The following is a 22,873-nucleotide window of genomic DNA, read 5'->3' on the forward strand; positions in this document are numbered from 1 at the left end:
TACATCTCTGATGTCTGCGTTTGCTCCTGTACATGGTCATTTTGAAAAAATTCGACTTTCTAAGAAGTAATTGATTCGACCACGGAGACAAAGAGACGGGTTGTGCTCCTGCTTTGCAGTAAGACTGTTGCTCACTGACAGAAGGTAACCAGCAATCACACTGTGAAAGCCAGGGTAATACCATTCTCATAAAATTACAGGGGAGATGCTACAGCCTGCAACTACTCTATCTAATGTAAATCTTCTCAGAAAAATTGCATTTCCATCACTTTCCCACAACCTATAGCAGTTAAGTTCTCTTATGAAATCTGTACTATTAAATTGCTGTCCATGAAGCAATGTTGGATCAAGAATAGATTCATATATTTAGCAAGAATTGCAAAACTGAAAATCTAAAAATATAAAAACCCTTGTTTGGTATATATAGAAATTAAAAATTGCATTCATATGTCTTTTGACCACTGTAGAATACTGAAATTTGTATTTTATTCTGAAACTCTGCTAAATTCTTTTCTTCTAAGAACCTCTCATATACCATACACTTTGTATGTTCAATTATTAAAGCAATTATCACTTTTAGTTTGTTGATTTCTCCAGTCTGTGCTTCTCAGGCAAAGCAGAAATAGCATGTTCTTACATTTATATCCACAGAACTTTACACAGAAGTTGCACACAATAGGTTCTCAGGCTCAGTGAGTGCCTACTACGGACCAAGCACTCTGCTCCTTCTTGCAGGATGCCTCTCCAGAAGCTTCCCCTACCCCCAACCCCTGGGGCCCCAGTTTAGTCCTCAGTTCTCCACTTTGACAGTATTTGGAGCATATCCTTATCTGACTATGTTTCACACTGTCACTCAAGTGGACAGCGTAGAAGCTCTGCCTTCATTATGCCTTGTACTGTCCTTTTCTGAGAGCAATGCCTGGCATGCAGCAGAAGCTCAGGAACACTGACTCTCCTAAACACTCCAATGTGAGCATGGTTTCAAAACACCTTTGGGTGCTGATTAGGGTGTCTGAAATTCAGTTTTTATTTAAAATACAGAAGGGCCCACATACCAGTGAAGAATTTCTATGTAATAAGCCTTCCTTGTTATATATTAAGTTTCACCTTCTAAACAAGAAGTGGACATATTCAACTGTTCAAAGTTTACTTTAGTGTGAACAAATCTAGGCTACCTACTAGTAGTTGGAAATATCATCTCTATAACTCTTCTTGATAAAAGCATTATTTCAGTGTAAAGAATATTTTGTACTTAAATAATTACATTTCAAAACCACAGATACCAAGAATAATATTCAATAAGTTTTCAGCAATATTCTGTCCAGCGTCCTTGACTTTTGACTAATTAAACTCTTCAGTAAGACTGTTTGTCATAGGCCACTATGGCTATATCTTGCTTTAGGGCATAGTCAATGTCTATATTGCTGTACATTCTGCAAGGATTTTTTTCCTTGTATTTTCTTCTAGTGAGCTTAATATATATCAATAAAGAAAGCAAGCCTTTTCTTGTCTACATAAAACATACCTCACATCTCATATCCCCTTTACCTGCTTAATTTTTCTTCATAGCACGTAATCATCATCTGAAATAGTCTATAGTTACCTGCTTTCCTATTGTCTTTCTCCTCCTATTAGAACATAAATTTCTGAGGATAAAACTTAATTTTCTTCGGAGATGTACATCTATCCTGGCACAAAGTAGGCTCTTAATAAATATTTGTGGAATGAATGAGTTGTTTTGTGTATGGGGGGGGAGTGGTGGGCACAAGTCTTGTTCTGTCACCCAGAGTGGAATACAGTTGCATGATCTAGGCTGTCAACCTCTGCCTTTCGGGTTCTAGCGATTCTCCTGCCTCAGCCTCCCAAGTAGCTGGGATTACAGGTGCCTGCCACCATACCTGGCTAATTTTTGTAGTTTTAGTGGAGATAAGGTTTCACCATGTTGGCCAGGCTGATCTTGAACACCTGACCTGAGGTGATCCACCCACCTCAGCCTCCCAAAGTGCTGGGATTACAGGTGTGAGCCATCATGTCTGGACATGAATGAATTTTAATAAACAAGTTATGATTATAAAGTCCATACAATCACAAATTCTCTTTCTATAAATTTAGACAAGAGCCAATTCATGTTTATTGACTACAGAAACTTTTTCACATAATGAAAATACTTGTCATTTCTCATCTTTTAGTCCTAGCGTTAACTTGAATGAGTTTTCTCATTATGAGCTCTTGATATATAGATTTCAACGAAATTGTATATATTCACAGATGTGAAGATGTACTGATTTATTTTAAATTCACAGAAACAAAGTTATATTTAATAAGCAATGTCTCCTTTACAAAAGTTATTTGCTGATTTCTTGGACACCAATGCCATAAGACCAAGAAGGCATGAAAACTTGCAATTCAATAAAATTAAAACATATTTTATATTTTTCTGATATATGTGGTATATATTTATGATATGAAGAAACATGATGATAATTAGGCAGTTATGGACTAATTTCATAATGACTCAAATGTGATTGATATTAGCATTATTTGATTATATGAGGTCAAATTTGTAGTTTTTCACTTTTCACACTTTTAATTCTCCATTATCTATAATTAATATCAATCTGAAGAGATTTTAGAAGACCATGTGACAATTTAATTAACTTCATTCATATGTGCAACAAGCCCCCACCCTCCAGCCTCACCCATCATCACACCTATACACATTAAAATAGACATCCATATATAAACAGGTACAAAATAAAACAAACTGCCTGACTTGTATTTGTCAATGTTTGGCCCCTCTTTCTCCTCCAACTTTATATCAGGGCTGACTTTCTTAGGCTCCATGTAGGGGATTTCCATCTCATCAATCCTTTCTTCTGTTACTTTTCTCACCTCAGTGCATTTAGAGCATCTACTCCTGAACCTTTATTATCAACAAACTGGACGTCTACTCAGAGACCCAATCTGAAAGTCAGCAACCACAAAGAAGACAGGTGGATAAATCCACAAAGATGGGAAGAAACCAGTGCAAAAAGGCCAAAAACACCTGAAACCAGAATACCTCTCCTCCTACAAGGGATCACAACTCCTCATCAGCAAGGGAACAAGGACTGATGGAGAATGAGTGTGATGAATTGACAAAATCAGGCTTCAGAAGGTGGCTAATAAGAAACTTCTGTGAGCTAAAAGAACATGTTCTAACCCAGTGCAAAGAAACTAAGAACGTTGAAAAAAGATTTGACAAAATGCTAATGAGAATAGACAACTTAGAGAGGAATATAAATGAATTGATTGAGCTGAAAAACACAACACGAGACTTCACGAAGCACAGGTTTTAATAGTTGAATTGGGCAAGCAGAAGAAAGGATATCAGAGGTCGAAGATCAACTCAATGAAATAAAACAAGAAGGCAATATTAGAGAAAAAAGTGTAAAAGGAATGAACAAAGTCTCCAAGAAATATGGGACTATGTGAAAAGACCTAATCTACGTTTGATAGGTGTACCTGAATGTGACGAAGAGAATGATTCCAAGCTGGAAAATATTCTTCAGGATATTATCCAGGAAAATTTCCCCAACCTAGCAATGCAGGCCAATATTCAAGTCCAGGAAATACATAGAACATCACAAAGATATTCCTCAAGAAGAGCAACCCCAAGGCACATAATCATCAGATCCACCAGGGTTGAAATGAAGGAGAAAATGCTAAGGGCAGCCAGAGAGAAAGGTCAGGTTACCCACAAAGGGAAGCCCATCAGGCTCACAGCAGATCTCTCAGCAGAAACCTTGCAAGCCAGAAGGGAGTGGGGGCTAATATTCAACATCCTTAAAGAAAAGAACTTTCAACCCAGAATTTCATATCCAGCCAAACTGAGCTTCATAAGTGAAGGAAAAATAAAATCCTTTGTGAACAGGCAAGTACTCAGAGATTTAATCACCACCAGTCCTGCTTTACTAGAGCTCCTGAAAGAAGCACTGCTCATAGAAAGGAACAACTAGTACCAGCCACTCTAAAAACATACCAAAAGATAAAGAGCATCAACATAATGAAGAATCTGCATTAACTAATGGGCAAAGCAGCCAACTAGCTTTAAATGGCAGTATCAAATTCACACATATCAATATTAACCCTAAATGTAAATGGACTAAATGCCCCAATCAAAAGACACAGACTGGCAAATTGGATAAAAAGTGGCCCCATTCTTAAAAGACTTCCAGCTGAGTTGGGGAGATAGCAAATATGGTCAGGTAATTTTTAAATCAAAACTAGAGAAATTTGTAACTGTAACATGGAATGAGAAAATTGGACTTTGAATGCTTTAGGACTAAATGTCATAATCTTATAAAATTCCTCTATTCCTACTGAAGATTAGCCATGAATTCTGATGGGAAAGAACTCATGACTTTAGCTAAGGCACCCTATTGTCTAGCAGAAGTTTCTGCAATAAAGGAAATGTTTGATGATCTGTGCCATCCAGTAAGATATCCACTAACCACACGTGGCCTTTGAGCCTCTGAAACGTGATTAGTGCAACTGAGAAATTAAATGTTTAATTTATATTAAATTAAAATACACACAAAAAAAGAAAAGATACTCAGCATCATAGCTCATTAAGGAAGTGAAAAATAAAATCAAATTAAGACACTACTATACACTTTTTAGAATTGCTAAAATAAAACAACTGATAAGACAACACACTGGGGAATATGTGGGACAACTGGAGCAAAACTCATATGTTTCTGGTGGAAATATGAAACAAGATAGCCACTTTAGAAAACAGTTTTCAAAAAAAAAAAGAAAATGAAATTTTTATTTTAGATTAGCCTGGCACAGAGGTGCATGCCTGTGGTCTCAGGTACTTGGTAGGGTAGCCTAAGGTGGAAGGGTAGCTTGAGGTGAGGGGTTTGAGGCTGCACTGAGCTATGATTACATCACTGCATTCCAGCCGGGGCAGTAGAGCAAGGCTCCTGTTCTCTCTCCCTCTTTCTCTCCCTATTTCTCTCTCTCTTTATTTCTTTCTCTCTTTTCTTTTCTTTCTTTCTTTTTCTTTTTTCTTTTTCTTTCTTTCTCTCTCTTTCTCTCTTTCTTTCTTTCTTCTTTTCTTTCTCCTTTACTTTCCATCCTTTCTTCCTTTCTTTGTTTCTTGAAAAAAAAAAAAAGAAAGAAAGAAAAAGAGAAAGAATCCTGAATGGGCTAGAGTTGTTTTGTTTTCAAAATCAATTTTATGCCTATAATATTAGAGGCCAAAAGATGCCTTAATTAACAAACTATCTTTTCATCTACTTCCTACAATTTTTTTTAACTTGAATTGATCTTTATACTTCACACTTAAAATGCAAATCTAGTGAGGGTTGATACATTGGGATGAATGAGTTCTCATTAAAATCAAATAATTATATCTATGCCTTCCATTTTTTGTTGGAAGGAACCAGTAGAAATAAAAGCCTATAACATATATACTTTTAATATAAATGTATACTATAAACTGTCCTTTTAACAGTAATAGAATAACAAATAGAAGAAAGATGGAAAGAGGAAGAAAAGGAAGAAAGAGGGGGGAGGAGTTAGATAGGAGGGAGAGGGAAAGAGAAAGACAGAAAGGGGAAGAATGAACTTGTGGGCAAGAGCGAGAGCGAGAGTGAGAGAGAGAGCGAGAGCGAGCGAGCGAGAGAGAATAGGAGAGAGTTTATGCATCTAGCCCTGCGCTAAGTATACATCATGTCACATAATCTTCTGTTACTCGGGTATCTCTATCCCAATTTTGAAAATGGGTAAACTTTAGCCAAATGAGGACATGTACAGGTAATGGTCAGGGACACAGCATGACTTACATAGCTGTGTTGAAGAGCATTTTACCAGGAACTAGGCCAATATGATTTAGGGTTGAATTAAGTACCAATGCACTGGGTAGCTTCCAGGGGAAGCTAATCCAAAAAGGGCTCTATGGTGTCACTAGTAATGTGCTGAAATCAAGGAAATCATGTTTGACAGAACTCGATACCAGAAGTGAATGCTGTGTGATTTTAAAAGACCTAAAATTTAGAGAATGTTCATTCTGTGCAGAAATCTTTTCTAAGTGTTATATGCATTATTTTATTGAACACTGAAAACAGTCCTCTGATATATGTATTATTTCATTTTTATTTATTGTTTATAATTATTAATATTGTTTCTTAAATAACAAAACATTTATTATTATCATTCTTATTCGATGATTTGGTAAAGGGAGGCTAAGAGGTTAAGTACTTGTACTTGTCTAAATAAGATGTCACAGAGAGTAAGACATAGTATCCTGATTAAACTCTAGTTGATATTCCTCCAGAGACATTTCAACGTAACATGCCATGTGAGGTGAAGGGATATTTTCAGTAGCTGTGCAGGAAACAGGAGATGAGACCCTACAAGGGACATGTTTCCGTAATAACTAGTGGTGCTAAACTGCCTTCTAGGAGGGGTGAATGCAATAGGCTGCAGAGTTTCTGGCTTCCTGTCAGGGAATTCAAGTTTGGAGCCAGAGCTCACTTGGGATAACAGAACAGGCCTTCTCAGCTCTGCAGCAGAGATGAGTACCCTGTCTTACTGGAATCACCTCACCCCCTCTCTTCCTGATCCTCCAGCCCTCATCCTTTCCTCCAAATAAAACCCTAAATGGATATTTTCAGAATATCAAGTGTATCGAAGTATTAGCTCGTGCAGAATATTGACATATTTTTCTGGTTTTCAAGTTAAAACGTGTTAAATTTCATAAAACTTCTGAGAATTTTGCCGAGACACTGTATGTAGAGTGTATAGAAATCTCTAACTTGAACTTTGTGATGCCTCCATTTCAGAGAATTGCTAGAATAATTGAAAATTAAAGCTAAAAAGTTTCAGCAAATTTCTGTTGCCCAAATTCTTTATTTACAGATGTCTGGTACAGACCAGACAGCTCCTACAAGTCTGCTGCACAGATAACTGAAGGAAGATGAGAGATATATAAATCATGCAACTTGGACCATGTACTCCCAGCAGGGACTTCAATCTGGGCTCCCAAGAGTGATCTGAAGTGATATCTCAACTCTCCTTTCTCAGGTTTGAACAGAAAATGTTTCTCAGGTTTAGATGTAAAGTTACTCACAGTTAACCTTTCTCTTAGATCATTCATACCACCCAGCACCATGATGTATGGGTGGGACCCTTCTCTTACACCCTTTTCTCCTTATGATATCAGCTGTCCCTGTGATAACACTGGCTTTTCTCCTCTCAGAGATAAATGCTTCCTTCTTTTGAAACACCTCTTTATTCATACAATTCCAATAAATTATTTATATGGATGCTTTCCTCAGTTCTTTCAAGGATAAAAACCAATAATTTTCAGCCCCAGCACAATTGCCAATCCACCTTTTCAACAATTATATATCTATATCTTTAACATCCATCTATATTAAATTACTTGCTGTCTTGACAATTGCCTTGAGATCTGGACCCACATCCATCCGCCCCAAGTCAAGTGCTATCCTATAACTAATCTAAAAATAATTACTAACTAAAATATTTAATGGCTATCATATTAAAAGCATCTTGTCACTTCATTTAGCACCTCTTTTTACTTTATATATCATGGTTCTTTTTTTAACTGAAGGAAATGAAAAACTTCCTTAAGTTTGGTCCAAGTTTTCATTTGTGATATTGGTTCAAATTAGGGAAAAATAACGATTTCCAGAATGATGTTTCTTTATTTTTGACTGTTGCTGAAAGTGAAACAAGCAAAGAAATCAATTCTGTACTCTTTAGTTTTGTTCATTAATTTTTGTTATGTATCTGGAAAAGACTTTCATTGTTTTTTTTAAACTATAATTGGGTTTTATTATTAAATCTTTATTTATTTATTTGGACTCTGTCCAGTTTCCTATACATTAATGTCAAATAAATATTTACAATTATTACATTTCTGAAATGTTTAATACTTACAAGTATTAAACACAGCTAAAATATTTATTCTTTATAACTCAAATTACAATTGATTTTATTTTCACTGCATCTCCTTAGTTGTAAATGTTTTTGAGCATTCTTGCTTTTGTTGCTTCTCTTTGTATGATTTCCATCGATTTTATCTGAGTTTTTAGGTTTTTTTTTTTTAGCCTAAATTTGATCATCCAGACTTAGTTTTGTCTTCCTGGTTACCTGATTTTCTCATTTATACCTGATACATTTGCAGTGTTTTAAGGATAATGAAATTCTATCTTCTTTATTACATCCTTTGGATGGATTCAAATATTTAATGGTTATAAAAGAGCTGAAAAAAATCTTTAATTTCCTAGCAATTATACTTAAATGTATGAAGTAAATTATTTATGTCTGTAAATAATTTACCTCCCTTCAACACATTTTTAACAAATGTTGGCTATATTATACATTTAAAATGTAAAATAATCCTGAACCTAAAAAGGCACAAAGTCTCTTTTGGGGTGATAACCACATAAAAGGTAATATCATCTGCAACAAGTTACCTCACAGGCATAAGGACTTGATAATACGGTTTATTGGAGGTGTGCATTGCTATGGTCTAAATGTTTTTGTTCCTTTTGAATTAGTATATTGAAACCTAATCCCTCCTGTGGTATTTAAAGGTAGGGTCTTTGGGAGGTGATGAGATCATGGGAGCAGAACCCTCACAAATGGGATTAGTACCTTTATTAAAAAGACCCCAGAGAGATCCCTTGCCTCTTCCATGTGAAGACACAAAGAGAAATTGCCTTCTATTGACCAGAAAGAAGGCCCTCACAAGGCGCTGAATCCCCCAGCACTTTGATCTTGGACTTTCCAGCCTTGAGAACTCTGAGAAATAAATGTCTGTCCTTTACAAGCCACCCAGTCTGTGGCATTTTGTTATAGCAGCTGGAGTGGACAGGACAAGCATGACATGGGAGAACTGCTGTACCATGCTCCCTAGAGATAATTTTACTTATGAAGAATACTTCCTCAGTAGCTTACAACTTTTTTGTTTTTTAATTTATATATGTATAAATTATAAAAGAAAAATTTACACTTTAGATTCTGGGGTACATGTGCAGAACATGCAGGATTGTTGCATAGGTACATATATGGCAATGCGGTTTGCTACCTCCATTCCCCATCACCTATATTTGGCATTTCTCCTCATGTTATCCCTCCCCAACTTCCCTACCCCCACTGTCCCTCCCCTATTCTCCCCCAACAGACTCCAGTGTGTGATGCTCCCCTCCCTGTGTCCATGTGTTCTCATTGTTCAACACCTGCCTATGAGTGAGAACATGCAGTGTTTGGTTTCTGTTCTTGTGTCAGTTTCCTGAGAATGATGGCTTCCAAATTCATCCATGTCCCTACAAAGGACACGAACTCATCATTTTTTGTGGCTGCATAGTATTACATGGTGTATATGTACTACATTTTCTTTGTTCAGTCTATCATCGATGGTCATTTGGGTTGGTTCCAGGTCTTTGCTATTGTAAACAGTGCCACAATGAACATACGTGTGCATGTGCCTTTATGATAGAATGATTTATAATCCTTTGGATATATACCTTTGGATATATAATCCTTTGGATATATACCTTTATGATAGAACAATTTATAATCCTTTGGATATACACCTAGTAATGGGATTACTGGGTCAAATGGAATTTCTGTTTCTAAGTCCTTGAGGAATTGCCACACTTTCTTCCACAATGGTTGAACTAATTTACATTCCCGCCAACAGTGTAAAAGTGTTCTATTTCTCCATATCCTCTCCAGCATCTGTTGTCTCCAGATTTTTTAATGATCATCATTCTAACTGGCATGAAATGGTATCTCAGTGTGGTTTTGATTTGCATTTCTCTAATGACCAGTGATGATGAGCACTTTTTCCTATATTTGTTGGCCTCATCTATGTCTCCTCTTGAAAAGGGTCTGTTCATGTCCTTTGCCTACTTTTGAATGGGTTTGCTTTTTTTTTTGCCTCAGAGCATCTCCACTGTGTCCTGAAATGAAGGGATAGTACTGGGTTTCCAGGGAATCATGATGAGAAACTAAAACATCCTTGAAATTATGTTAGTTTCTGTGATAATGAAAATTATGCAAAGAATTTTACTATGAAAAAGTTTACAGAATAAGAAATATACACTTATCTATAATCTATTATTGTCTATCAACTCTCTATTCATCTATCTGTTATCTATCATCTATCTACTATCTATTCATCTATTTGTTATCTATTTATCATCTATCATCAACTATCTATTACCTATCATCAACTATTCATCTATCTACCATCTATCTATTCATCTATGTTATCTATATATGTATGTATGTATGCATGCATGTATGTATGTATGTACCTATCTATCTATCTATCTATCTATCTTTCTATCTATCTATCTGCCTATCTGCCTATCATCTATCCATTTTAAAAGCCACTGGGTTGTGAGTGGTAAAGCTTCCTAGCAAAACAGTGTTCTGAGGTGTTTGTAGGATGTGTCATTCTTCAGTGGCCAGACTGTAGCTGGAGAAAATTAACCAAGTACAGAAGACCCAGGACAATGGTGGGGACCAGCAAGTGGCACCCGAGGCAGAGGAAGGCAGAGACATAAAGTAGCAATTATCCTGTCGTACAAACTGCTGACTTCTCAGAGTTCTGCCTTTCTCTTTTCCTGCCTGATTCTATCTTAGTCAATGTCCGTCTTTCCTGAAACTCACCCTGACTTTCTTCTTTTTGGACCCTGAACTAGAGTATCCAGTTTCATCTTTGTATTCTATAGGGTTTCTTTTCTCTGCTGTGTTTTATCTATATAAAATTTGTTGCATTTCTACTTTATTTTATATATGCGGCAGTGGGTCAGGAGTAGGGGTAAGTCATGAGGTCACCTCAAATTCTTCTTGGTGTGAGACAGGTAATAAATACATGATGCTAAAAAAAGATGAACTTGGATTTAGCACTCCACTGTATGATACCTTGCATTTTATGCTTCAAAGAATATATATTATTATCATTGGGACTCTATATTATAATTTTATGTAATCACTCCTAGAGTTCATAATTTTAGCTTTATAATGTAATCAATGAATATATGAGATATTTTAATTAAAAATAGCTCACTAATTAATTACAGAAGCTAAGTGGAATCATAAAAATGAACAAGTATTAAGTGCTCACTTTGTATCAGGGATTTTGTTTATGTCACTTTAATTTTAAAGCAGCTATGTAAAGGAGTCGTCATCCTACAGATAAGGGAACTGAAGTTCAAGGGCAAGTTCACAGAGCTGGCAGGAGAGCTGAAGTGTGTAAGTTTGTGAGCTGCAAAAGCTGTACCCAGTTCATAATACCACTATCTCATGTGTTGAAAAACTAATTGTCAAAGAAATAAAATTCAGAAAACAGTTGAGAACAGAGAACACTATCTAGGATTTTACTTCACTTGGAATTATTGGAATTACTGTCATTTTGGCAAATACACATGCTTTCAGTCAAACTTTCAAAGTGTCAGACAATGGGAGAATATATTTGATATGTGAGACTTCAATAGAGAATGCATTCTGATACTTACCTATCCTCATACTCCAGATAAAAAATACCATGTGTTCTCACTTGTAAGTGGGAGCTAAATGATGAGAGCACGTGGACACATAGAAGGGAACAACAGACACTAGGGCCTTTGGAGGGTGGAGAGTGGAAGGAGATAATCGAAAAAAAAAAAAAAAAAAACAACTAATAGGTGCTAGGCTTAATACTTGGGTGATGAAATAATCTGCACAACAAACCCCTATGACACAAGTTTACCTGTATAATAAACCTGCACTTTCACCCCTGAACTTAAAAGTTAAAAAAAAATTTAGAGGTACATATATTGCGATTCTAAAGATATTCAAGTAAAGCCTAATCAGTGCATGAAGCCCATTGAAATGATATATTTGCACTAATCTAAGGTTCATTATGGACTTGGAGAATGTTCTTCAGGGAAAAGAATTAAGTAGGTTAGAAGGACCCAGAGCAAATTTCCAATTAAAGAGATAAAATTCTGTCAGAAAGTTAGGTATACATATACCGTACACACTCAACCAAACAATTTTGAAAATGTTGGTCTAGACTTTAAGAAGCTTTGTTCATGGTTTAAAAATATAATGCTTAAAATAGACAAAGACCACTACTATGATATGTAATTCTTTATGGACTTTAAAAAATATCAATTTCTATTTATAGATCATATTCAGCATATTTTTGTTTCCAAGAATAATATCAACAGTTTTACTCCAAAATTTCTAATTATTTTCAATTTAAAATGTGCATAAAATATCATATATATTAATAAGATTCATTTCAGCCTGTCTACAAAAGTATTACACACAGCAATCCTGTCCTCCTAATTCCTTTCCTGTTCCTATTTAGTTATAATTACACCACATTGATGAGCTACTTCAGCCTGCTGAGTTGAATAGAATGAATTTTCAGGTATAATTTAGCATTACATTGCCCAAGGGCATTTCAGAAATCCATCTCCAATCCTCATTTTGTGTGTATTTGTGTCTGCTAAAGGGCTCAGAACAACCTGGATATTCTTTGACCTCTTATAACTATTTGAATAAACTCTGCATTTGCCATTACCAGCACAGCAGTATGTGAACAGTAAATATGTAAATGAAATTCATGATTCTCTTACCATTATAAAAAACATTTTTAGATGTTTACTTAAACGGCCTTAGATACAGAAACAGGAATTATGGTGGGAAAAAAAGGAGTCTCACATTTTATTTTCAAAACTTCTTTAGTTTGGCAAACACAAAATCTTATATTCTTTTTAAATCATGTCTTGGAAAGCTATAGAAAGCCCACCTGGAGAGTGCAGTAAATACTTAAATGAGTCATTAGGGGATTCTCAAAATATGAACACAAATACAGCATGTGAAAAGGTGATTATTATTTTTTTAAAAACCTTTGGCTCTCAACTTCTAAGATCATTTAAATAAATGTTTGTAGGAAAACAGTGTAACAAAGAAGGAACCAAGATTTCAGCTTGTGACTACTTAATCTTGAATCACTGAGGGGAAAAAAAAATATGTTTCATGGTTGCCCTTTACTCGGATTGATGATCACATGTGTTTTTGGTAGCATAAATACCTGTGTTCCCACCTCAATAAGATTAATCTGTTTTTTAATGATAAAATTTAGGATTTAACATATGATTCCTCATTTAAATTAAATGAATTTAACTTCAGTTTTTTAATACATTCAATACCTATACCTTGTGCACTTAAATTGTGTTGTCTGATGTAATGCTAAGTAAAGACAGACATGATTGCTGGTATAGCTTTTATTTTACTGGGGAATACAGACACTAGCAAGTGATCACATAAACTTACAGAATATATTCGTTCATGTGAGTCATCATCCTGTTCACAACAGATTTGTGGTTCTGTGACAGTGTATTGAAAAAATGGCCCTTGACAACAAGTTGTTCACTTTTTGAGGCCGAATCGATGAGTGCTATAGAAGGAGTGTGGAAAGAATGGAGCCATGGGTGACCATAATTAAGTATTAGTGAGAGAATCACTGAGAGGGGTAGAAAGTTCAGTGGACTATGTTGATCTAAGAATAGGGTGATGATACATAATTAGTGTTCAACAAATAATGTTGATGCAAGTTATTTTTTTGCTAAGTTTGCTACCAATTTGTAATCATAGTACAAACAATTTCTCATTACTCAGAGTAAGAAAACAATAATTAGTAAATAGAATTCTATACCTCATTACTTTATGCAACAAATACTAATTATATACTTGTCCAAGATACAAGGGGACAGATAAAGATAAAACAGCCATGGTCTTAACCTTAAAAATTTGCTTATAGTAGATACATGATTCATAAGGTTTTCAAAAATAATGTTTTGATAAAACTACCAGTTAAACTATCTGTTCATATTAAAGAGAATGAATGTAACCAGTACCCTGACACTTGAAATAATAGTTCTAGTTTTGAAAAGTGGCAGTCTATGGTGATAGAAGGCCCTGTAATATGTCAATAAATATATGACCAGAGTTCATTCCACGCAGATCATTGGGCATGACATTTTAGAAAATTTCAGCAGAAACAGAATAAATTATTTATGTCTCAGATGATATTATAAAAATATAAGCTGAGATGTATGTTTGTGAGTTGGTGCCCATGACATGAACAGGTTAGTGACAACTGAAAGAAAATTACTGAAAATAAACTGCTGAAACACATGTGTAAAGACCTGAAACATTACCAAGAAATAGTAATTAATCAACACGGCTTCATAAAATAGAAAAAAAGAAAACTTTTATAGCATGAATACCAAATCAAGCCATTTCTGGTTAATCCTAATTCTTCTTGATATTAGTTAATATCTGGCAATATTAATTATATTTTTCCTGAAAAATCCATTTCTTGCCTTCTATGCCACTGGTTTGTTTCCTTACTAAATTTATATTTATAGACCAAATACCTGTGTAAAACTCTGTATTTAAATTCTATAGGTGTTACAAGTGTGATGGCTTAACACCTTTGGTTCTTGAGCTACACTGCCTTGTTTCATTTAAATCCCAGTTTTGCCATTTATCAGCTGTGTGATCTTGGTCAAGTTACTTCACATTTTCATACCACAGTTTTCTCATCTGTAAATATTTCCTCACCTATTGTATATTTACTGGATTGTTATAAGAATTAAATGAGTTAATATATAAAAACTGCTTAGAAAAATGACAAGTACAGTGTTAGCTATTATTACTGGATATACCCACATAGATGTTCAAAATAAATATCAAATCCAGCATATACAAAAAACAGTCTAGTCCAGTATTTCTGGATAGATTAGAACATAACATAAAACAGTAATTCATTGGCAAGTATGTCTGTTTTTATGCAAGTACCATGCCACTTTGATTACTACTGCTTTGTAATATATTTTAAAGTTATATAGTATGATGCTTCCAGCTGTGTTCTTTTGTTCAAGATTGCTTTGGCTATTCAAAGTCTTTTGTGGTTCCACACACATTTTAGGATCGCTTTTTCTATTTTCGTGAAGAATATCATTAGAATTATGAAGAGTATTTTGTGAATCTACAGATTGCTTTGAATAGTGCAGTCATTAACACTATTAGTTCTTTAATCTATGAACACAGGTATTTTTCTATTTATTTGTGTCTTCTTCAGTTTCTTTCATCAGTGTTTTACAGTTCTCAATACACAGGTGTTTCACCTCCTTGCTAAAATGTACTCCTACATATATTTTTTATGATGCTATTGTAAATGGGGATTGTTTACTTAATCTTTTTTTTTTCTCAATAGTTTGTTCTTAGTGAATAGCAACACTACAGATCTTGGCAAGTTGATTTTGTATCCTACAATTTTGTTGTATTTGTTTATCAGTTCTAATGGACTGATATGAATCAGACTTTTGGTGGAATCTTTAGGGTTTCTCTACATAAGATCATGTCATCTGCAAACAGAGAAAATTCAACTCTTTCCTTTCCAATTTGGATGCATTTTATTTCTTTGTCTTGCCCAATTGCTTTGGCTAGGACTTCCAGTATTATGTTGTACAGAAGTGGAGAAAGTGGCGATCTTGTTCCTGATCATAGAGAAAAAGGTTTCAACTTTCCACCATTGGTTAAATGTTAGCTGTAGGTTCCACATATATGGCCTTTATTGTGTTGAGGTACATTATTTTTATATGTAATTTGTTGAGAGCTTTTTTTGTAATCATGAAGGAATGTTACATTTTGCAAAATGTATTTTTCTTTATCTTTGAGATGATCATATGGTTTTTCTCCTTCATCATGTTAATATGGTGAATCACATTTATTGATCTACGTAAATCACTATGTAATATCCCAGGAATAAATTCCACTTGATCGTGATCAATTATTCTTTTAAAATGCTGTTGAATGTGATTTGTTTCTATTTTATTGATAATTTTTACATCTATATTCATCAGAAATATCAGCCTGTAATTGTTTTTCTTGTAATACCCTTGTCAGGCTTTGGTGTCAGAGTAATGCTGTCTTCATAAAATGAATCTGAAAATATTCTCTCCTCTTCAAGTTTTCATTTGCTATTATATCAATATGGTTTGGCTCTGTCCCCACCTAAATCTCATCTTCAGTTGTTTTTCCCATAATCTCCATGTGTTGTGGCAGGGACCCAGTGGAAGGTAATTGAATCATTGGAGCAGTTACCTCCATGCTGTTGTTGTGATAGTGAGTGAGTTCTTATGAGATTTGATGGTTTTATAAGGGGTGTTTCCCTTTTTGCTTGACATATCTCCTTCCTGCCATCATCTGAATGAGGATGTGTTTACTTACCCTTCTGCCATAATTGTAAGTTTGTGAGGCCCCCCAGCCATGTGAAACTGGCTATATTCTAAGTGACATCACTTTAAAATTTCATATTCTATGTTTTATTGCTATTGCTGGTACACAAAATAAAAAATTACTTTATATATTGACCCTCTAGAATTGCTTAACTAATTCTAATTGAGGTTTCAGTATAAACCTCTTTCCTGTATAAATTGCCCAGTCTCAGGCACTTCTTTTTAACAGTGTGAGAATGGGATAATAAATTTTTCCCCAACAACCAGCCAGTGTCTGAGATATACTAATTTCTCTATAAATATTTATGAATTGAATGAATGTATTAGTTTTCTATTGTTGTTGTAACAAATTACCACAAATTTAATAATATAAAATAACACAAATTTACTCCAATGATCTTGGAAGTTAGACGTTTAAAACAAGGTGTTGGTTAGGGTATGTTATTTAAGAAGATTTCAGGGATAATTTTTGCTTGCCTTTTCTAACTTCTAGAGGCTACCTACTATCCTTGACTCATGGCCTCTTCCTTCATCTTAGTGGCTCCACCCCCTGAATCCATCATCATATCTCCTTTTTCTTACTTTGATTCTCCTTCCTCTCTAGTAGAAAGATTCTTATGATTGCATTGACCCATTCAGATAATCTGCCATCACTGTTACCACTACAACCAATAAGACTCAAGTATTTGGAAAAATAGCCAGATCCTGAACTATGCTCTACCTTTACAACATATACAGGCAAAATAGGTGCTACGTACTTTGCATTTTTAGCTTTTCAGTTTCAGCAGCAGAAGGAGAAATACCAGAAATATGTTGGAATGGATATTTTATTAAATCTATAATTTGTGAGAAGTGATATTTTAAGTCTTCAAATCCATGAACAGGTTTTGCAGGTTTCAGAGTAGTGATATCCCACACCTTCCATTAGATTTATGCTGAAACATTATAATTGTTAAAGCTATTTTAAGTGATATCCCTTTAAAATTTCATATTCTATGTTTTATTGCTATTGCTGGTACATACAACAAAAAATGACTTTGTATATTGACCTTCTAGAATTGCTTAACTAATTCTAATTGAACAGTTCATATTGTTTTTTATTTTCTATATATTTCAATCAAGTTATCTATAAATAGGGATAGTTTTTATTTTTGTCTTCAGTGGCTATGACATACAGTGTAATACTAAATATAAGTGGTGAGAATGTGGATCTTTTTCTCACTATTTCAAGGCATAAAGTTTCAACAATTCATTGCTAAGCATGATTTTACTCATGTGCATGTATTTCTATTTTCAGAAACTTGTTACATTAAAGACATTCTCTTCTCTTCTAATTTTCCAAAGTTTTTTTAAAATCATGATTGGATATTGAATTTGGTCAAAATATAACTACTGACATATGATTTTTTCTCATTTATTGTGAAATATTTTGGTTTAATTTTAAGTGTTTTACCATATCTTCATTTCTAGAATAAACCCAATGTGATCATGATGTTTTACACTTTTTATGAATCACTGCATTTGATTTGCTAATATTTTGCTCTTGTTTAGGATTTTTGTATCTATGCACATGAGAAAGCTTGGACTGTATTTTCTTGTTCCAGTGATTTTAGTATCACTTCTTTTGCATGTGTTTTCTATCTACCTGGAATATTTTTCTCCTGCCTTCCCTCCAGGACAGTTAAGACTCACTCTCATCTATTGCTTTCCCAGCACCCCAGGATCCATCTGCTACAGGCTTCACCACTTCTATATAAGATATGAGGGGAGGAAGAAAGACTAGCATGTGCAGTTTAGGAGGTGCTCCTTTGATCTTTCTTGAATTAAATGGGGTTGTGCCTAGCTCCTTAGGAGTATAATCAGTGATTTGGAAGTCTTACTCTTTATTTTAGAATCTTTCTCAATTCACTATCATTTCAACTACTTAATGATGAAAATAAACTATTATTAAAATGCACAGATTTTCTTCCAGCAAAGAGATTTAGAGAACTGAAATATAATCTATACTTGCAGGTAGCCAGAGGTGGCTAGAATGCCCCAGATTCTATCTCAAGGGAGATCTGTGGACAAAGACAACCTTCCCTGCAATCTAGAATGCCATGTTTTATATATGACGGAAACCAAAATCCCTTTGGCATTTCTTCAGTAGTAGTTCATAACAAGCCCATTTATCATTTCTAGATCCCATATAAAGTTATCCTGACAAACAATACAAAATGTTTGTAGTCTAATAAAACAGAAGAAAGTAATTTCAAATTTTAGGTTTAATAAATGCCAGCAATGTGGAAATTCTCCAAACAGTACTTTGACTTGCCTGGAAAATGTTATTACTGTGAAATGCTTAGAGATACTAAATTTCTTTTTTCTTTCAACCTCAAAAATCAGTCTTACAAAGATTAAAAAAAATAGGAATTACACCATTTGAAAGTAGTTATGTAATTTTACACCTATACAGTTACATTTCTATAACTTTGCTTTACTGATAAATTTATTGAAAAATGTGAATAGATAATATTGCCAATGTCGCCAAAATCTGGGTCCTCATGATCCAGCTTTAGAATTTATCATCTACTTTCTTTTGATCAATTTTCTGAATTTATTTAAAATATTTAATATTTGGCTATAAGACTTAAAGACTGATTTCTACTTCTATGTTATGTAAATGTGAGACAGATTTTATTAAAAAATAGCTCTTTTACATTATAAATTTCTTTTAATATTAGACAGATGAATGAGACAGAAAATTAAAAAGGATATCGAGGACTTGAACACAGATCCGGACGAAGCAAACCTAATAGACATCTACAGAACTCTATGCCCCCAAACCACAGAATATACATTATTCTTAGCACCACATTGCACTTACTCTAATATTGACCACATAATTGGAAGTAAATCACTCCTCAGCAAATGCAAAAGAATAGAAATCATAACAGTCTCTCAGACCACAGTACAATCAAATTAGAACTCAGGATTAAGAAACTCACTCAAAAATGCACAACTACATGGAAACTGAACAACCTGCTCCTGAATGACTACTGGATAAATAATAAAATGAAAGCAGAAATAAAGATGTTCTTCAAAACCAGTAAGAACAAAGATACAACCTACCAGAATCTCTGGGACACATTTAAAGTAGTGTCTAGAGAGAATTTTATAGCATTAAATGCCCTTATGAGAAGCAATGAAAGATCTAAATCAGATGCCGTAAAAGATTAAAAGAACTAGAGGAGCAAGATCAAACAAATTTAAAAGCTAGCAGATGACAAGAAATAACTAGAATCAGAGCAGAACTGAAGGAAATAGACATACAAAAACCCCTTTCAAAAAATCAATAACTCCAGGGGCTGGTTTTTTGAAAAGATCAACAAAATAGATAGACCAATAGCCAGACTAATAAAAAAGAAAAGAGAGAATAATCAAATGTAATAAAAAATGATAAAGTGGATATAACCACTAATTCCACAAAAATACAAACTACCATCAGAGATAACTACAAACACCTCTATGCACATAAACCAGTAAATGTAGAAGAAATGGATAAATTCCTGGACACTTACACCCTCCCAAGACTAAACCAGGAAGAAGTTGAATCCTTGAATCGACCAATAACAAGGTCTGAAGTTGAGGCAGCAATTAATAGCCTACCAACCAAAAAAAGTCCAGGGCCAGGTGTGTTCACAGCTGAACTCTACCAGAGGTACAAAGAAAAGCTGGTACCATCCTTCTGAAACTATTCCAAACAATACAAAAAGAGGGAATCCTCCCTAACACATTTTATGAGACCAACATCATCCTGATACCAAAACTTGGCAGAGTCACAACTAAAAAAGAAAATTTCAGGCCAATATCTATAATGAACATGTGAAAATCCTCAATAAAATACTGGCAAACTGAACCCAACAGCCCATCAAAAATCTTATCCATCACGATCAAGTCAGCTTCATTCCTGGAATGCAAGGCTGGTTTAACATATGCAAATCTATAAATGTAATCTATCACATAAACAGAACCAAAGACAAACCACATGATTATCTCAACAGATGTGGAGAAGGCCTTAGAAAAAAATCAACAGTGCTTTATGCTAAAAAAACTCTCAATATACTAGGTAACAATGGAATGTATTTCAAAATACTGAAAGCTATTTATGACAAACCCACAGCCAATATCATACTGAATGGGCAAAAACTGTAAGCATTCCCTTTGAAAACTGGCACAAGACAAGGATGCCCTCTCTTATCACTCCTATACAACATAGTGTTGGAAGTTCTGACCAGGGTAATCAGGAAAGAAAAAGAAATAAAGTGCATTCAATTAGGAAAAGAGGAAGTCAAATTGTCTCTATTTGCAGATGATTTGATTGTACATTTGGAAGACCCCATCATCTCAGCCCCAAATCTCCTTAAGCTGACAAGCAACTTCAGCAAAGTTTCAGGATATAAAATCAATGTACAAAAACCATAAGCATTCCTATACACCAATAACAGATAAACAGAGCGCCAAATCAGGAGCAAATTCCCATTCACAATTGCTACAAAGCGAATATAATACCTATTATATTACAAGGGATGTGAAGGACCTCTTCAAGGAGAACTACAAACCACTGCTCAAGGATATAAGAGAGGACACAAACAGATGGAAAAACATTCCATGCTCATGATTAGGAAGAATCAGTATCGCGAAAATGACTATACTGCCCAAAGTAATTTATAGATTCAATGCTATCCCTATCAAGCTACAATTGACTTTTTTCACAGAACCAGAAAAAAAAACACCTTAAACTTATATGGAACCAAAAGAGAGCCCACATAGCCATGACAATCCTAAGGAAAAAAAAAAAAACACCAAAGCTGGAGGCATCATGATACCTGACTTCAAGCTATATTAAAGTCTACAGTAATCAAAACAGCACGGTACTGGTACCAAAACAGATATATAGACCAATGGAACAGAACAGAGGCCTCAGAAGTAACATCACATATCTACAACCATCTGCTCTTTGACAAACTTGACAAAAACAAGCAATGGGGAAGGGATTCCCTTTTTAATAAATGGTGTTGGGAAAACTGGCTAGCTATATGCAGAAAACTGAAACTGGATCCCTTCCTTACACCTTATACAACAATTAGAACTCCAGATGGATTAAAGATTTAAACGTAAGACCTGACACCATAAAAACCCTAGAAGAAAACCTAGGTAAAACCATTCAGGACATAAGCATGGTCAAGTACTTCATGATTAAAACACCAAAAGCAATAGCAACAAAAGCCACAATAGACAAATGGGATCTAACTAAAATTAAGAGCTTCTACACAGCAAAAGAAACTATGAACAGAGTGAACCAGCAGCCAACACAATCGGAAAAAAATCTTTGCAATCTACCCATCTGAAAAAGGGAAAATATACAGAATCTACAAAGAACTTAAACAAATTTACAAGAAAAACACAAACAACCCCATCAAAAAGTGGACAAAGCATATGAACAGACACTTCTAAAAAGAAGACATTATGCAGCTAACATATGAAAAGAAGCTCATCATCATTCATCATTAGAGAAGTGCAAATCAAAACCACATGGAGATACCATCTCATGCCAGTTAGAATGGTGATCATTAAAAAATCACACTGCCACTTGTGTACCTATGCAACAATCTTGCATGTTCTTCATATGTACCCCAAAACCTAAAATGCAATAAAATAAATAAATGGGAAAAAAAATCTGAAGACAACAGATGCTGGAGAGGATGTGGAGAAATAGGAACACTTTTACACTGTTGGTGGGAGTGTAAATTAGTTCAACGATTGTGGAAGACAGTGTGGCAATTCCTCAAGGATCTAGAAATAGAAATGACATTTGACCCAGTAATCCCATTACCAGGTATATACCCAAAGGATTGTAAAGAATTGTATTATAAAGACACATGCACACATGTTTATTGCATCACTATTTACAATAGCAAAGACTTGGGACTGACCCAAATGCCAATCAATGATAGGCTGGATAAAGAAAATGTGGCACATATACACCATGGAATACTATGCAGCCATAAAAAAGGATGAGTTCTTGTCCTTTGCAGGGACATGGATGAATCTGGAAACCATCATTCTCAGCAAACTGACACAAGAACAGAAAACCAAACACTGCATGTTCTCACTCATAAGTGGGTGTTGAACAATAAGAACACATGGACATAGGGAGGGGAACATTGCACACTGGGGCCTGTCAGGGAGTTGGGGAACTAGGGGAGGGATAGCAGAGGGTGGGGGTATTGGGGAAGGATAATATTAAGAGAAATAACTAGTGTAGATGATGGGTTGATGGATGCAGCAAAGCACCATGGCATGTGTATACCTACGTAAAAGCCTGTACAATCTGCACATGTACCCCAGAACTTAAAGTATAATAATTTTAAAAAAATTTAAAATCTTTTTTATTTTTAAATTTTTCTATCTTTAGTAAAGAATAATAAACAAATAAAAATTGTATATATTTACAATTTATACTTGTGTTTTGATATAAATATAAATTAAGAAAGAATTACTATAAT

The 22,873-nt window shown here is 34.6% G+C and overlaps 1 protein-coding gene across 7 annotated transcripts in view; it reads right to left on the reverse strand.

The window, feature by feature from the left end:
• The window catches only part of RALYL (RALY RNA binding protein like), a 718,971-nt gene that overhangs the window by 225,285 nt on the left and 470,813 nt on the right, over positions 1 to 22,873 (reverse strand). Inside the window, exon 1 of one of the 7 annotated variants that reach the window (XM_017521830.2) lies at positions 4 to 155. The exons of the other annotated variants lie outside the window; for them this stretch is intronic. Coding sequence (XP_017377319.1) covers positions 4 to 40 — 37 coding nt within the window. The 5' untranslated portion in view covers positions 41 to 155. Of the gene's footprint in view, positions 1 to 3; positions 156 to 22,873 lie in introns of those variants that run through there. 7 annotated transcript variants of the gene reach the window in all.

Source organism: Cebus imitator, unplaced genomic scaffold (assembly GCF_001604975.1).
Source record: "Cebus imitator isolate Cc_AM_T3 unplaced genomic scaffold, Cebus_imitator-1.0 Scaffold22, whole genome shotgun sequence".
NCBI lineage: Eukaryota > Metazoa > Chordata > Mammalia > Primates > Cebidae > Cebus > Cebus imitator.